Below are 18893 nucleotides of genomic sequence, written 5' to 3'. Positions count from 1 at the left end.
CTAGGTGGTGTTGGATTGTTCCGCTTCCCCTTGCTCAGCTTGCAGTGTCTGGTCGAAAATCGCGACGACGTCCAACGCAAGGTTAAAAATGCCGCTAAAATTGATCCTCGGCAAAGCCAAGCTGGAAAAGCGGTGTTGTACACGTGCCTGAAGGTATCGATAACGCTATACTGCCACGCAAAATGTTTCATTATACGCAAATAAATCCATGCCACCTGTCACTTCCGAGTAACCAGTGCCAGGACTCGCAGCCATCTTCTATTGCTTTCGGAACAGGACAGTCTCTGGCCATTCAGAAGAACTTTCAGTTTTGTTCCGCATATTAATGCGTATTTAACGCGCACACGGGCCCCATAACGCAAAACTATTCCAATATGTTTTTATTCCAGTCTCCTGACGTTAAATTTGCGTAAGCGCACACGCAAGCATCGGGCGGTGACCCGCAGCGTTGTCTGAGTAGACCAATAAAACGCTCTCCTCATTTATAGGAGGTCACTTTCGTTTGCTTTAAAAACGAATGACATTGCCTACACTGAGCGGCTTGTCTTATCTAATTAGCTGACAAGAGGCGAGGAGCCCGCTCAAGTAGAGAGGGATTTGATGGGGCCGAGCCAGTGCACTGAAAATCGATAACCGGATGAAGAGGGTGGTGCCGGCGTCTGTGATTGGTCCGCTTTCCCTTACTTGTCATGCGGTGGCTGGTCGAAAATCGCGACGGCATGCAGCGGAAGCTTAAGAATGCCGCTAAAAAGGATCCTCAGCAAAGAATAGTTCGCAGAACGAGGTTGTGAACATGCCGAAAGTGCTCGAAAACGTTACACGGCCACACAAAAAACTTTATTGTACGCAAATAATGCCATGCTCTCCGGCTGGTGCGAGTAGCCAGTGCCTGAGCCACGTCTGCAGCCATCTTTTATTTCTATCGGAATGGGGTAGCCTGTGTCTATTCAGAAGAAAACTCAGTTTTGCTCGGCAGATTAATGCATCTTCAACGCATACACGTCACTTTGACGCGGTGAGTTCTCGCGGTTTTGTGACGTCGCGTGACAGGCAGGTGAAGTGGGTGTCGCCCGAAAACATTTGACCAATAGCGGAGCGCTAATGGCGAAAAAGCGCCGAATCATAAACAACTATTTTTCTTTTGTTCTTTCCAGTCACGCATAATCAGAGCTATCGCGGTTTTCGTGACGTCGCGTGACAGACAGGCAAAGTGGGGGTGGTTGAAAAAAGTTTTTCACCAATGGCGGAGGCCTGATTGCAGAATTGGAATAGAAAAGTTTGGAATAGCTTTACGTTATAGCGCCCCACGTCAAAGTGACGTGGTGAGTTTTTGCGGTTTTGTGACATCGCGTGACTGACAGGTAAAGTGGGCGCAGCCCGAAAACGTTTCACCAATAGCAATTGCTCAAACGATGCCTTTTTCACTGATCGCGAGAAAGGTGTCAAATGACAAATTATTATTTTTCTTTCATTCGGTCTAGTCATGCATAATGAGTGTGCGCATATCATATCAGATCGGACATATCACTGCTGCAAATAGTATTGCCATTATGACACAGCGTGCGCAATTCGCTTTTTTCAGTTGCGTTAAGTTCACTTTTTTGCACAATGGGATGACGTTGGTGTAGATTTAGGTACAAGCGTTCCCGTTAATTTATTAACGCGACGTCCATATGTGGCCTGGAACAACAAGGATATTTTTTTTTACAGTTCTTCGTTTACTTATTCTGGTTGTAAGTCATTTTTAGGCTCATACAGTTCACGGGTCTCAAGACACGCAGTGTAACACAAATATAAAAAATGTAATGATTGAATAGTTCCAGTGAGAACAGTAAAGAATCTCCAAATACGAAATATTTGTATCCAGCCAAGTTCGTCAATTAAATAATGTGGAATTTCTCTCTTATCAGGTAAATAATGACTGAATTGAAGTAGCACTGAAACTGCCAATAGACACAGCTATTGGCTTTTGTGCCTAGTTTACTGTTCTGTATATACTTTCACAGATGCTTGGCAAAAAGGAAACTTCAATGTGTTACAGTTTGAGCTATGTAGCCAAACGAGTTAATTGCAGTTCTGAATAAATGATACGGAGGCCTATTAATATGTGCGTCTTATCACATACTCATGGTACAGCATAACAGAAAATCCCATGAATGCAACTTTTCGTCTGCTCACCAGTGTTCGCGCGCTGGCTGTTTCTCGCATAGCGGCGTGAATGCACACCGACGCGTAATTCTTTGAGGCCATCGATTTTGCAGGTACAAAATGTTCTCAGTGTCATATTCTTTTTACTAGTTAAGAACTTATCCGTGCTAATACTTATGCTCTGGTCAAATTGTAGACACGAAGCACCAGTTTTGCTAGACCAACAGCGCCCTCCTACGCATTGAAGAACGGCACCACCTTGTTAGAGAAGATGCATGTATTTAATAAACAAAGCACGATATCTAACGTTGTGCTTACGGTGCAGCTCGTGAATCAAATCACATTGCAATCAAACCAAGTTTATTTTTCCATAGAGAAATGGAGTGAAATACTGAGTGTGGGACACGCCGTTTCATGCAGCGCAAATGCAGTAGTAGAGCACCGGCGGCGTCTTCCACGGAAAATAATTTGTATATTCCGAGTATTTTTATCGCGCATTTTCTTTTAAAGCTATGTTTTGAACATTTCGGCATTCGTTCGAAGATGGAACTCCTTCTTTTGTTGGTTCTACAAGAAGGGCATTACGTTACGCATGCTATAATGAAAACTTATAAAACAATGAAGTGGCATAAACGTAAAACACAAAAACGAATAATTATGAAGCGGTGGATGCACCAACTCCTCCAAATTCAATGCGTAAATTGCAGAACATATCAGGCGTACGCAGGCAGTGTGTACGGTGGGAAATGCATGGGCAGTACAAGAACGCTGGCACCTAAACACACACACACGGGGACAAGAACATGCAAGACGTATGATACAGTTGCCTTTGATATTTCACCCCACCGGAATTGCTTGTCAAAGGCGTTAAGTATGCATCTGAGCAATTCACTTGCGGAAAATAGTATTAGCATGTTTTCTTACCTCAGCGGCACTTATTCTAAAGCACGTATTTTATCTATATGTTCCTTTCAGCAAAGACAAGAGCTGTAATTTTTTTTATTAGGAGATTTTGCCCATTAGGGCGAGGCGATTCGAATATAGAACTCAATTTCATATAGAATGCTGCATAGCGGCTTCCATCGCAAAATTTCTTCGTCTTTCCTTTTTGCTCAATATGGTGGTTCTGAACTGTGCGTGCATTACTGTAAAGATGGCAGCGACACTCAGACTGCATTGGTTAAGGCACCGATCACATAAGAAGGAAAATAAAATAGTAGGAAATAATGCAGATATATGCGTCTGGAACCACGGTAATAAAATTACGGCAAACACTATATAAATATTGAATATGCCATACATAAGTTGAAATTATTGCAAATAAAGTGTTTTAGCATCTGAGCTGGCTTATATAATTTCTGCTATTTATTTATTGCACAACGAGCGATTGTCAGCATTTCGAATTCAGGGTCTCGACTGCTGGCACGTAATACAACAAAGCTTGTTGGTCTCCGTCAAGCCTAATTTGCCTAGATTCTTAAATACACGACGGCACTACTTTCCTGATCGTACTTCCCCGTCACACATGTAAACGGCCGGCAGGTTGTTTGCGCATGTGCTGCTTGCACTAAAATGGAGGTCACACGGGAATTCTAGCGAGCTTCAAGTACCGACGCTCCGAATCATTCGCATTGTGCGGCGTTCTGCGATGCCAAGCTGTTACCACTACACCACTTTCTGCGTCACTCCATCGCAGCGATTATTCGCTTTCGGGCTGCAAATGTAGCTTTTCTCTATGGAGCATGACCTGTTTTTATACAAACATGCCAGTTCAAATACTAGGTATGTGAAGCTTATACACGCGCAAGTATATTGTGCTTTGGCCCATGAGTAACTCACTACTATAAAGCCTAATAAACTTACTTCTACAACGGCCTAGCAATGGCACTTAGAGGAGGGAAATAAACTTCGCTCTGACAAATACACTATTTGTAGTCCTAGACAACAGCCCTTTACTTACTACGTGCATATTAATGCACAACCATAAGCGACACCTATTGCGGTTACCTTTTTTTATTCAGAAACCATGACATTTTGGCAACATCGCAAGCGGCCACAAGGCACGCGATACATTCATACGCACTTTGCCCAAGGCGTGTGTGTCGTAGCCCAGCTTCTTCATCTGTTCTGCAATCGTGGGGACATCAAGGCTGATGCCTCCCGGTTCCGTCGCAAGCATGACGTCATGCTGGAGTCCTGCGAGGTTTAATATACTGGAAATTATTATGATTTAGTCACTAAATCATAATAACGCTAGAACGTTATCTAGTGAGGCGAGTCTAGCAGTGCTATTGGAAGAATTAGAGGGCAGTAAATGGGATATAATAGGGCTCAGTGAAGTTAGGAGGCTAAAAGAAGCATATACAGTGCTCAGAAGCGGGCACGTCCTGTGCAACCGGGGCTTAGAGGAGAGACGAGAACTAGGAGTCGGATTCCTTAATAAGAATATAGCTGGTAACATACAGGAATTCTATAACATTAACGAGAGGGTGGCATGTCTTGTTCTGAAACTTAATAAGAGGTACAAAATGAAAGTTGTACAGGTCTACGCTCCTATATCCAGTCATGATGACCAGGAAGTCCAAAGCTTCTATGAAGACGTGGAATCGGCGATGGGTAGAGTGAAAACAAAATACACTATACTGATGCGCGATTTCAATGCCAAGGTAGGCAAGAAGCAGGCTGGAGACAAGGCAGTGAGGGAATACGGCATAGGCACTAGCAATAGCAGGGGAGAGTTATTAGTAGAGTTTGCGGAACAGAATAATATGCGGATAATGAATACCTTCTTCCGCAAGCGGGATAGCCCAAAATGGACGTGGAGGAGCCCGAACGGCGAGACTAGAAATGAAATAGACTTCATACACTGCGCTAACCCTGGCATCCTACAAGATGTGGACGTGCTCGGTAAGGTGCGCTGCAGTGACCACAGGATGGTAAGAACTCGAATTAGCCTAGACTTGAGGAGGGAACGGAAGAAACTGGTACATAAGAAGCCGATCAATGAGTTAGCGGTAAGAGGGAAACTAGAGGAATTCTGGATCGAGTTACAGAACAGGTATTTGGCTTTAACCCAGGAAGAGGACCTTAGTGTTGAAGCAATGAACGACAATCTTGTGGGCATCATTAAGGAGTGTGCAATAGAAGGAGGCGGTAACTCTGTTAGACAGGATACCAGTAAGCTATCGCAGGAGACTAAAGATCTGATCAAGAAACGCCAATGTATGAAAGCCTCTAACCCTACAGCTAGAATAGAACTGGCAGAACTTTTGAAGTTAATCAACAAGCGTAAGACAGCTGACATAAGGAAGTATAATATGGATAGAATTGAACAAGCTCTCAGGAACGGAGGAAGCCTAAAAGCAGAAAAGAAGAAACTAGGAATTGGCAAGAATCAGATGTATGCGTTAAGAGACAAAGCCGGCAATATCATTACTAATATGGATGAGATAGTTCAAGCGGCTGAGGAGTTCTATAGAGATTTATACAGTACGAGTGGAACCCACGATGATAATGGAAGAGAGAATAGTCTAGAGGAATTCGAAATACCACAAGTAACGCCGGAAGACGTAAGGAAAGCCTTGGGAGCTATGCAAAGGGGGAAGGTAGCTGGGGAGGATCAGGTAACAGCAGATTTGTTGAAGGGCGGTGGGCAGATTGTTCTAGAAAAACTGGCCACCCTGTATACACAATGCCTCATGACCTCGAGCGTACCGGAATCTTGGAAGAACGCTAACATAATCCTAATCCATAAGAAAGGGGACGCCAAAGACTTGAAAAATTATAGACCGATCAGCTTACTGTCCGTTGCCTACAAAGTATTTACGAAGGTAATTGCAAATAGAATCAGGAACACCTTAGACTTCCGTCAACCAAAGGACCAGGCAGGATTCCGTAAAGGCTACTCAACAATAGATCATATTCACACTATCAATCAGGTGATAGAAAAATGTGCGGAATATAACCAACCATTATATATAGCTTTCATTGATTATGAGAAAGCGTTTGATTCAGTCGAAACCTCAGCAGTCATGGAGGCATTGCGGAATCAGGGTGTAGACGAGCCGTACGTAAAAATACTGAAAGATATCTATAGCGGCTCCACAGCCACTGTAGTCCTCCATAAAGAAAGCAACAAAAACCCTATAAAGAAAGGCGTCAGGCAGGGAGATACGATCTCTTCAATGCTATTCACAGCATGTTTACAGGAGGTATTCAGAGACCTGGATTGGGAAGAATTGGGGATAAGAGTAAATGGAGAATACCTTAGTAACTTACGCTTCGCTGATGATATTGCCTTGCTTAGTAACTCAGGGGACCAACTGCAATGCATGCTCACTGACCTGGAGAGGCAGAGCAGAAGGGTGGGACTAAAAATTAATCTGCAGAAAACTAAAGTAATGTTTAACAGTCTCGGAAGGGAACAGCAGTTTACGATAGGTAGCGAGGCACTGGAAGTGGTAAGGGAATACATCTACTTAGGACAGGTAGTGACTGCTGATCCGGATCATGAGAGTGAAATAATCAGAAGAATAAGAATGGGCTGGGGTGCGTTTGGCAGGCATTCTGAAATCATGAACAGCAGGTTGCCATTATCCCTCAGGAGAAAAGTTTATAACAGCTGTGTCTTACCAGTACTCACGTACGGGGCAGAAACCTGGAGGCTTACGAACAGGGTTTTACCTAAATTGAGGACGACGCAACGAGCTATGGAAAGAAGAATGATAGGTGTAACATTAAGGGATAAGAAAAGAGCAGATTGGGTGAGGGAACAAACGCGCGTTAATGACATCTTAGTTGAAATCAAGAAAAAGAAATGGGCATGGGCAGGACATGTAATGAGGAGGGAAGATAACTGATGGTCATTAAGGGTTACGGAGTGGATTCCGAGGGAAGGGAAGCGTAGCAGGGGGCGACAGAAAGTTAGGTGGGCAGATGAGATTAGGAAGTTTGGAGGGTCAACATGGCCACAATTAGTACATGACTGGGGCAGTTGGAGAAGTATGGGAGAGGCCTTTGCCCTGCAGTGGGCGTAACCAGGCTGATGATGATGATGATGATGATGATGATGATGATGAGTCACTAAATATTGATCTCAATATGAACCAATCAAGCAATGATAAATTTAATAATAGTTTTTAATAATTCAATAATTCAATTCATCTATCTTGATAATTTCAAGCAAGATATTTAATCCAGTGAAATATTTTGGTTCCTTGCGCAAGGCCTCATGTGCACCAGCCAAGACAAACTTCCGCGTTGAGGTAAGATACACTAGCAGAACTCTAGCGGCAACGTCGCAGAATGTCCAAAGATGCAATCCTCGTAGGATGCGCTCGATGATTCCTGCCGCGTTTAGAACAGCAGCAGTTACCTTCCGATTTCATCTGTAGCTCATTCATTGAAAACACATTTGACGGCTTTGAGGCTGGTGTAGTTGACTCTGAAATATCGCTCACCCAACCTGATAGCATAAAGGCCGGTCAACAGGGTCGACCGGGAAGGCGTGCAGGTTTGAAGAGTGTAATAGTGATTGAGGAGCAGTCCGTGGGCAGCCAGCGCGTCCAAATTGGGAGTCGGTATCTGACACGATCCGAACAAGCTCGTGTCCGCCCAGCCCTGCATGTACAGTGCTTAACGATTAGAGGTTGGCGTGTCGATTGCTGAAATGATGAGCTGCATTGCGGCTTCATAGAAAACAAGGCAATGCTATGGCGCCGATGCAGTACTTCAATTCAATAGATTTTCAGCAGGAAAAAAACAACGGTTTGCTGCCATACAAGATATTAACAACCAGTCACACTGCACGCATGGAGCCCGGACCTTATACGGCTATTCAATAAGTATTTTGTCAAATATTTCATTCACATTTAATAATAAAATATAAAGTGGTCGTTAGAAAACGTTAGCATCATCAGCGTGGCGGGAAAGAACTTCTGTTAGGAGAAAACCGAAAACCGACAATTCTTTGTAAAACTAACATCGTTGATGAATAAACTTGAACTTGAACTTGAATACAAAACAAAGATCACATTACAATATGTACTCGCATCATTGACATACTTATAAGTCCTGTGAAGGACGAAGGCCTATCCCAGCGGTCACCTAATTACCCGTATCTTGCGATAGCTGATTTCCATCTTATGCCTGCAAAACAGTTGGTAGTTTGGCCGCTTCACTGTCTTCTTTTTTCTGTCCCTTTTCACGCAATGTATTCCGCGCCACATTCAAGTTTACCTAGAAAAGATAGTATCTCCTTGCCTGACCCCTTTCTTTTCCCGATTTCATTGTGGATAATTAAGGTAGTAGCTTTGGAGTCTTTATAGACATTTACTAAGATATTCACGTATGCTTCCTTTGCTATATAAGTACGCATTGTCTCCATGATTGCTGAAATTTCTGACGAATAAGACGCTTTATTGTAATCTATGAAAGTCGTACAGAGAGGTTGGTTGTGCTTCGCAAATTGATTAACCATTTTATTGATAGCATGGCTGTGATGCATTGCGGAATACCCTTATCTAAAACCAGCCTATCTCTTCGGTCGAGTGAGGCGGAGGGTTGCCGTGATTATATCGGAATCTATCTTGGTGAATACCTTATAGGCTACTAAAAGCAAGCTATGGGCCTATTTTTCTTCACTGCTTTACCGTCTACTTTCTATGGACTAGTATTATGTAGCCATTCTACCAACTCTGTGGTACACTTCGTCTTCAGGCATTGCGCATAAGGAGTCACAAGCTTTTGAAGCATAATGTCCCTGCATTTCTATTGAATGGACTCTTATTCCACCTTGTCCCCAGGCTTTTACATCATATATAAAATCCAGAAAGTTGAGGCGCACGTAGAAAAGCAAGAACAAACATGCGTTTGATTTCGATGATCCGGCCGGGATCCTGTTTTTACCAAGAGTCTTCAAGAGACTCTTAATGAAGGCTAGACACCGGCGGAAACATCGACTTTAATTTATTGTTCTTGCTTTTCCACGTACGCCTGCACTTCTTTCAACTTATTAAACACCGGATCCGAAGAACTAATTCCTAGCAAAAATAATGCGGAAGAACTTCATTCAAGGATTAAAACACCTGAACAACGGCAACAAGATTGCTAGCATGAAACTTACAGCAGTCAACGATACGCTAGTCCTCTGGGATTTACCTGAACCTACGACGACTGTCCTTATTACATAACCAGTCTTGTATCTTAATCCGAGTCTTCCCAGGCATAAGCAAGCGCAGCTGAAAGGTGCTGAAAGGTCTTCTCAAGCAATGTAAGGACTGCTTCTCGTCATCATCAAGGATTCGACAAACACCAGTTGCTAAGCATCGCATAAAAATTGAAGAACGTGCTCGACCATTTTGCCAGAGCCCTTACAGAGTTTCGACGCGAGAACGTGAAGCTAGAAGGCAACAAGTCGACAAAATGCTGCGCCACGACATCATCCAGCCGTCGAAAAGCCCGTAGGCATCTCTTGCAGACGGCTCGTTGGACCGACTTTGCAATGCAAAGTTTATTTCGTCAATGGACCTTAAGACGGGCTACTGACGAATGGAAGGTCACGAGAGCATTAGAGAGAAGACCGCGTTTGTCACACCAGATGGCCTCTATGCAATCAAGGTCATGTCATTTGGTCTTTGCTTGGGCAGCTGCAAGTTTCAGCGTGTAATGGAAACTATATTGGCTGGCTTGAAATGGCAGTCCTCTTCAGTTGATGACATCGTCGTCTTTGCCTCAAACTTCGACGATCACATTAAGTGCCTTGCGACAGTATTAGAGGCCATCGAGTCACCTGGGCTCACCCTGTAGCCAGAGACCAACGTCAGTTCCTGGGCCACGTCATCAGCAAGCCAAGAGTCCTTCCTGGTCCGCAGAAAACAGCTTCTATTGCAAACTTTCCGTAGCACGTCGACAAGAAGGCAGTGCGGAGGTTTCTTGTTCAATGTGCCTACTATAGGCGCCTTACCAATAACTTCTCTCGATTCGCCGCACATCTGACTATACTCAATAAATCCAACGTCCAAATTAATTGGGCAACACCACTATTCCAGGCATTTGAGGAATTAAAACGACACCTGCAGTCCCCACCAGTACTGGCCAACTTCGACAAAGACGCCAATACCCAAGTCCACGCCGCCGCTACCAGCGCAGGTGTAGGCGCTAATCTAGTAAAGACGAAGCACGAACTTGTAAGAGTCATATCTTGCGCTAGCCAGTCCCTGCCGAAAGCGTAATTCAATTATTCAACGACTGAAAAGGAATGCCTTGCCATAATTTTGGGCTACCACAAATTTTCCCCTTACCTCTACGACAGGTCGTTCAAAGTCGTAAGCGACCATCGCGCACTGTGTTGGCTAGCCAATTTAAAGGACCCTTCAGGACGCCTAGCACGATAGAGCCTCCGACTGTAACGATTCAACATCACCGTGATATTCAAGTCCGGACGAAAACGCTATCATGCCGACTGCCTCTTCCTCGCTACTATTGACCCACCCCCAGCAATTTGACCACGATGACAGTTCTTTCGTAGGCACAATAAGTGCCGACAACTTCGGCGAATAGCAGCGAGAAGGGCTGGAGCTCAGATGCCTTGTCGAGTTCTCGGAACGGCAGACCGACTTTGTCTCAAGGGTATTAAAGCGCGAATTGCCTTAGTTTTCGTTGCAAAATGGCATCCTCGTAAGGAAAAACTGCTCGCCAGTCCGCGCCCGCTACCATCTAGTTGTGCCTTCAGCACTGCGGCCAGAGGTTCTTCAAACCCTTCATGATGACCCAATGGCAGGGCATCTCGGGTTTTTCCCGCATGCTCGCGAGGATCCGTGAGAAATATTACTGGCGGCCACGCTTGAAAGCCGACGACGCCCATTAAGGCAAGACGTACAGAGACTGCCAGTGACGCACGACACCATCGACAAAGCCAGCGTGATACCTACAGCCGATCCAGCCTCCTTGCCGACTGTTTCAGTGAATGAACATGATGAAATGAACATTTTGGGGCCCTTTCCGATGTCAAACTCGGAAACAAATGGATCGCCGTGGCCGCCGACTTCGTTACCCACTACGCCAAAACGAAAGCTCTGCCCAAACATTGTGCGTCGGAAATAGCGCAATTCTTCGTAGAGAACCTCCTATACTGCGACATGGTGAGCCAGGAGTTCTTATTATAGACAGAGGAGCGGCTTTTATCCCAATTTATTCTGTAATATAGCCAGACAAGTCACCTGAGGATAACGCCCTACCGGCCGAAGACGAATGTTCAAACAGAAGGTTCCGTCGTGGCAGCGGAGGAGTGCGAACGGGCGCCGCATGCGCTCCGCAGTTTTCGACCGACCCATGCCATCAAGACCCACGGGGCCCGCAAAAGCTTTTAGGACCGGATACATCTCACAAGCTGGACCACGCGGATACCAGTTTCAAGGCGGTAGGCCCAATTTTCGGCGTTTTACCGGACTTTGAACCTCCCACGTGGCCGTGGAGCTAAGCCAAACGCTAGGCTAGGAACGCGCGAGCACGACGCTCGAGGGAGACCAGGCCGCGTCGACGACACCGACGCGGGCCGAAATGGACTCCCGCCGACCGAGTCTACCGAACCCCAAGCTTTTCATGAGCGGCCCAGCCCAGAAACCGCTCGATTCTCAAGATATGGAGGACGATCACTACAGCAGCTCCTCCGGCACCGAGGCCACCGGAGACGGAGAGCTCGCAGCCACCGCCATGCAGCAAGACCAGCCCAGTACCTCAGGTATGCAAAATTTCGATGACCACTGGCAGATTTACTACTCTAAACGCCAGAAGAAACTACAGAAGAGCGGATCCCGGAACGCCGCCACTTTGAATCAGAAAGAAGCCCCGAGCGGGGAGACCAATAGCAAGATGGCGTCGTCCGCCTCGGCAGAGGGTGGCGCGAACGCGAAGACAGCTGGAGCAGCAGCTGCGAGCAAAGGTCAACGGCAGCCGAGACAAAGGTTACCGCCGCTCCCCAAGGACGACGCGAAGATTATAATACGCCCGAGGAACGGCCTACCAATCAGAGAGCTAAAAGCGACCGAGGTTGCAAGAGCTATCGTAAAGGCATGCAACTGCAAGTTTAAAGAAGACGACGTCACCGTCAGACTAAGAACGGGATCCAACATCATCATCGCAAGTACCTCAAACGAGGAAGCAGCGAAGACGATGCTGGGGATGACTAATCTACAATTTAGAGGACATACCTACGAAATCAACAAGTACGTGGCTCTACCGGAAGACGTCAGGTGAGGCGTTATACATGGCATCGACGCAGGGACCTCGTCGGAAGAGCTCAAAGCAAGAATCAAGGTACGCACGCAAGGAGTCACAGTACTCACGGCAAGAATGCTAGGAGAATCAGAAACGGCGGTTATCACTTTCGACGGCCACACCATACCCAAGTACGTGCTTTTCGCCGGAGAGGAATTCAGGTGCTACCCGTACAGACCGACGAGGCAGGTGTGTTACATTTGCTGTCAGCAAGGCCACCGGTCCGACGTCTGCCCTGCGCCCAGCACAAAGGCGTGCAGGGCGTGCGGTATGCAGAACCCGCCGGAGAACCACCAATGACAAGCCAAGTGCCTGATCTGCGGAGGCGATCACGCCACGGGATCCAGGGACTGCAAGGACCGACTCAAGAAAGCAAGAGAGCTGCGAGGCCGGCAACAGCAGCAACTACACCAGCAACGGAATAGAACTGCACGGGAACGGAGACCAAGGTGGTTTAGCTCGGAGGGAGGACAAGACAGGTCACGGAGCCGCTCGCGGAACCAGTCGTGGGACCGCTCGCGGAGCCGCTCACGGAGCCGCTCACGGAGCCGCTCACGCAGCTGCTCCAGATCATCCCCGCCATTGGTGCCCCCGGCCACCAAGGACAAGGGCCAGCAGCAGCAGAAGATGGCCAAGAAGAAGCCCAACGGTGGCACAAAGGTGAGCTGGGAAGCAGGCCCTCCCAAATCTCTTTTTCCGCACTCGGGCAATCAAAATCAAAACATTATAAGCAATAGGAAAAAACAACTAGAGGAGGAAAATAAGGTCCTCAAAAGAAAACTCGAAGAGCAGGACGCGAAAATTAATAGACTAATGCAAGAGATGCAGGAGCTAAGATCAGGTAGCCCCCCTAGATCGCTCACGCCACCAAACCCCCCACCTAGCCAACCTGAGATAACAAACCAACCGGACTTTGCCCAATTCATGGCAGTGGAACTGTAGAGGTTACAAAAGAAAACAAGGACTACTACAACAATACATTAACAAGCGATTAATACCTCCGGACATAATTGCGCTACAAGAAACAAACGTAGAACCAAAATTGCAAGGCTACACGTGCTACGAAAGTCCGGACGAAGAACGGAAAAGGACAGCGATCCTAGTTAGCAAAAGCCTCACGGCCATACAACGCGACAGGATAGCTGACACGGACGTAGAACATGTAATAGTCGAAATAATTCCGAAAAAGAAAAGGGCAGGAGGAAGCATATTCATAGTCAATGTATATAGTTCTCCTAAGCAAAAGAAGGCCAAATTTGAAGAGCTATTTAGAGGAGCAAACAAAATCGCAAAAGGAAATGCGCTGGTTATATTAGGCGACTTCAATGCCAGAGAGGAAAGTTGGGGGTACAAGACATCAGAAATAAAAGGTAGGACAGTAGCCGACGCGGCAGATAACACGGGGTGTGAGCTAATCACCGACGCCGAAAACCCGACAAGAACCGGGAACAGCGTAACCGAAGATACCTGCCCAGACCTCACCTTCGTCTTGCGAACAAAACAAGCAGAGTGGGAAAACCTAATGGAAAACCTAGGAAGCGACCACTATATAATAAGAACACAAATCACGACATCAGATAAAATCAGACGGCAAATAGGCAAAGCCAGAATCACAGATTGGAGAGCCTTCAGAGAGTCGGACAGCGACACGACAAGAGGGGAAATCCAGCCGATATCCGAATGGGGAGAAAAACTCAAAGAACAAGTAAGGAAGTTCACGAAAGAAGTAGAACGCACGCAGCAAACACCGGACGTGGACTCTAGGCTACTCAGACTGTGGGAAGCAAGAAAAGGACTCACGAAGAGGTGGAAGAGGCAGAAATTTAACAGAAAGCTCAAAATAAAAATAGCAGAGATCACAAGGAAAGCGGAGGAGTATGCGGAGCAGCTTGCGAGACAAAACTGGCAGCAGTTCAGCAATTCACTGAACGGGACCCTGAACACAGCAAAGACGTGGAGCATACTCAAAGCCCTACTAGACCCGACCAAAACCACGTCAGATAATAACAAAGCCATCCATCGACTGGTTCACCAGTATGAAGGGACGAATGAAGAACTGCTAGAAAAAGTACGCAAGAAATGCTTTGGCGACAGCAACCCGGCCGCTTACACAGAAAGATATAAAGGGGAAGAAAACGAGGCATTGGACAGGCCCATAAGTAAGGAAGAAGTTTATGCGGCAATAAGAAGAGCAACAAGAAACACGGCAGCGGGTGCGGACAAAATTAACAACGCACTTATCCGCAACCACAGTGACGAGTTAGTCGAAAAATTAACCGAGTACCTCAACAATCACTGGGGAGCGGAAACAGTTCCAGAAGAATGGAAACACGCTGAAATCATCATGATTCCAAAGCCAGGAAAGAAACTCCAAGTAGAGAACCTCAGACCAATCTCTCTCACATCATGCTTGGGCAAGATATACGAGAGAGTGGTTACGAAGAGACTTCAAGACTACATGGACGATAACGAATTATACCCGCACAGCATGTTCGGCTTCAGAGCCAAGCTGTCGACGCAAGACGTGCTGCTGCAGATAAAAGAAGAAATACTCAGCGAAATCCCACGCTACGGAGAAAATATCATCATGGCACTCAACATCAAAGGCGCCTTTGACAATGTCAGTCACGAAGCCATACTAACGGGCCTAGACAACCTGAACTGCGGCAGAAAGACACACGGCTATGTCAAAGCATTCCTGTCGGGCAGAACAGCAACCATCGGGCTAGGAGAGCTAAGATCAGACAAGTTCAGCACTCCAAACAAAGGCACACCGCAAGGGTCAGTTATCTCGCCCATCCTTTTCAACGTGGCAATGATAGGACTGGCCAAACAATTAGAGGAAATTGGGGGTATACGTTATGCGATGTACGCCGACGATATCACCATCTGGGCGCAAAGAGCCCCGTTAGGATACCAAGAACTCAAGTTGCAAGAGACCGCAGCATGCGTAGAAACATATGTCAGGGCAAGAGGACTCGCATGCTCAACGGAGAAATCTGAGCTCCTTAGAGTACGCCGGAGACGCAAGGCCAGCGACGAGGCCGAGCCCCTGAAAATCTACCTGGAGGGACACCAGATGCCGGAAGTGACGCAATGCAGAATACTGGGGATGTGGGTGCAAACAAACCAGCGTTGCACATACGCCCTGGAACTAACCAAGACTGCAGTCAACCAAGTGGCCATAATGATAAACCGGGTGTCGAAAAGAAGATATGGCATGAAGGAGGCAGACACACTGAAGCTGATAAAAAGCCTAGTAGTCAGCAGAGTGGTGTACAGCCTACCGTACTACAACTTTGTCAAAAGCGAAATCCAGCAAATCGATACCATCCTAAGGAAAGCACTCAAGACGGCGCTTCAAATACCCCAAAGAGCGTCGACCGAGAAGCTGCTAGCCCTAGGGCTGCACAACAGCTTTGAGGAACTGCAAGAAGCCCAAAGGATCGCACAATTGCAAAGACTACAGCAAACTGAAACCGGTAGAAGACTTCTAGTCAGGTACGGCGGCGAATCAACCCTACGAGAAGTACAAGATAACATGACGATCCCGGACGAGTACCGCAGTACCATCAGGGTAGCACCAATACCCAGAAATATGGACCCGAACCTGCACAAGGCACGCAGGGAGGCGAGGGCAGAGTACGTGCAAAGGACACTGGCCACCCGGAACGAAACGGTGAATGTTGACGCCGCAACATACGCCGGCAAAGGAGAAGGCAATAAGCATAAAGTGGCGACGGTGATTGGCCCGGACCTCAGGGAAATCACCAGCGCGTCAATACGAAACTGCACGGTAGTTGAAGCCGAGGAAGCGGCCGTAGCTCTAGCGGCAGTGGAGGGCTATCGACTAGGCAAATCCCTAACGATTCTAACAGACTCGCAAACAGCATGCCGGAATTACATGAATGGCAGGATCAGCCGCAAAGCGCTGAACATTCTCCGCTCTAACGGCCGACCCACAGACAAGCAAAGCAAACACGCGATAGTTTGGATACCGGGACACATGAGTGTCGAGGGAAATCTGGAGGCCGATAGGATAGCTCGAGGGTACGCAACAAACCGGGCGTCCAAGAACACTGCCGTCATAGAGGACCCAGAACCGGTAGGCCAAACATACGCTGACACGCTAAACTACTTCAGGGGCGCCAGAATGAGATACCCGGCACCAGACAAACAACTCAACAGAGAAGAAGCCGTAATCTGGCGGCAACTACAAACGGGCACATACCCGAACTTATACATTCTAAACAAAATTTACCCTACCCAATATGAGAACACATGCCCCTGGTGCGGGGACAAGCCCACGCTATATCATATCACGTGGGCCTGCCAAAAAGCAAAAGAAATAACCATAATAGAAAACCCGAGTGCGGAACAGTGGGAGAGGATGCTTTCCAGCGACATCCTGAAAGTCCAGCAAGGGCTAGTAAGGCGTGCTCGCACGGCAGCGACCCTCAGTGGGGCCCTGGACTAGGGGCACCAACCCTGCAAATCAAGATGGAAGAAGCCATCTGAAGAACTGATAACTCCATATGTAAATAGAGCAAATAAACGTTTTTCACCACCACCACCACCAAACAGAACGCTTGAACGAGACGCTAGCAGACATGTTAACGATGTATAAAAGCCTACGCGACGCGCTTGACCCGCTTAACACATTTCGGTGATTGCCGACTGTGCTCGCCGCTATCGCATACTTGGAGCATCACTTGCTGTTGCGGCCACATGTTCATCCAATGCGGAGTTTAGTTTCGTGATTCACTGCTTTTCCTACTTTTATATATACATATATCAAAGAGAATACAAGGTTGATCCAAGTAGGTCGCCAAGCTGTAGGAGAAAAGCGAGGTTAAGAACAAATTGTCACCGACATCAGCGAGGGTGCTTACGGGAGCAGCGAATAAAGCGCAACTATGTGACGATGGAACAAGCATTGGGAAAGATAAAGACGGTTCTTAATTTAAACGACACGCAGTTTGATTCATGCAACGAAAATTATATGCTTAATCAATTTTACATACACGTGGCGCGAAAATAAAAGACAACTCTATCTTACTTCAGCATTATCAACAAATACCTTTTTTCAGTGCCCACCATAGTTCAAGCGTACCGCTGAACCCTTGATGACGCCGCTATCTCTCGCAATGCAATGTAGCTCTTGAAATTTATTTATTTATTTATTTATTTATTTATTTTATTTATTTATTCAATACTGTCAATCCCGTCAGGGATCGTAACAGAAAGGGCATTCAAAAAAGTACACTGACATACAAACATGACAATAATAACGGTTTGGAAATACACATTAATACAAAGAATAAACTTATACATCAGTAGCAGTAAAAAATATACAATCAGGTTCACGCTGCAAGATTTGGGTTGGACAGATAAATGTGTTAAAATGCAAAACAAAGGTAGTAACGAAGTGATACTGACAGTAAACAAAATAATTACTCAGATGTAAGTAGATCGTTTTCAACAAGCGTGATAAAAGCAATTAGTGATGAACTATTAACAGAGCCCACGTTCAAAGCGTTCCAATCGCGTATAGTCTGTGGAAAGAATGAGTACCTGAAAGTGTCAGTGCGGAATGAATACTCGTTTAGTGTGTGGGGGGGCTTATGACGTGTTTTCCTCGTTTGAGATTTCGTTATGTATCGTAAGGTATCCAGATTTAATTGATTATTTATGAGTTGGTAAATGGTTTTAAGGCGCGCTAGTTTTGCTCTGTTTTGGAGGGTTAGCATCCCGGCTTGTTTGAGTAGCTCTGTCGGTGAGTCTGCTAGCCTATGTTTGTTAAATATGTATCTGAGCGCCTTTCTCTGAACGCCTTCAAGTTTTTTGATCAGCTTGTTAGTGAAAGGAAACCAAACTACGTTTGCATACTCTAGTACCGGTCTGACAAATGTTTTATATGCTAGTAACTTTATATCAGATGGTGCTAGTCTGAGGCGTCTATTAATGAAAAATAACTGTTTTAGTGCGGTGGCCGTGACTTCGTTAACGTGAGCATCCCATCTGAGGTCAGAGGTTAGTAATATGCCTAAGTATTTGTATTCACAGACAGAAACGAGCGGGATGCTGTTTAGTGTGTACTGAAAGAGTGATCTATGTTTTTTCCTAGTTACAGATAATACAACAGATTTATTAACGTTAATAGTCATCTGCCAATCTTCACACCATTTGGTTACTGATGCTATGGCGTTATTTAAAGCTATATGGTCGGCGACAGAGTTAATTTCCTGATATAGCACGCAGTCATCGGCAAAAAGTCTAATGTTGTTAAAGATGTTAGCAGGAAGGTCGTTTATAAAAATTAGGAATAACACTGGGGCTAAGACGCTTCCTTGTGGTACACCTGATGTGACATCAGCTGTTACGGATTTCTCGTTGTTAATTTCGACAAACTGAGTACGGTTAGTGAGGTAATCAGTAATCCAGTCTAAAATTGGGCCAGTTCCTAAAGT

The 18893-nt window shown here is 46.1% G+C and overlaps 1 protein-coding gene across 3 annotated transcripts in view; it reads right to left on the bottom strand.

The window, feature by feature from the left end:
- LOC126539707 (arylsulfatase B-like) overlaps positions 1-18893 on the bottom strand; it is a 75590-nt gene that overhangs the window by 45754 nt on the left and 10943 nt on the right. For all 3 annotated transcript variants that reach the window (XM_050186559.3, XM_055075660.2, XM_055075659.2), the window contains exons 4-5: positions 7608-7767; positions 4232-4344 (exon numbers count right to left, since the gene is read on the bottom strand). In XM_050186559.3, the coding sequence (XP_050042516.3) occupies positions 4232-4344; positions 7608-7767 (273 nt within the window). The remainder of the gene's footprint in view (positions 1-4231; positions 4345-7607; positions 7768-18893) is intronic.

This window comes from Dermacentor andersoni, chromosome 2 (assembly GCF_023375885.2).
Source record: "Dermacentor andersoni chromosome 2, qqDerAnde1_hic_scaffold, whole genome shotgun sequence".
Classification (NCBI taxonomy): domain Eukaryota; kingdom Metazoa; phylum Arthropoda; class Arachnida; order Ixodida; family Ixodidae; genus Dermacentor; species Dermacentor andersoni.
Note: the sequence above shows the minus strand (reverse complement) of the source record. Positions and strands in the feature narration are given on the sequence as shown.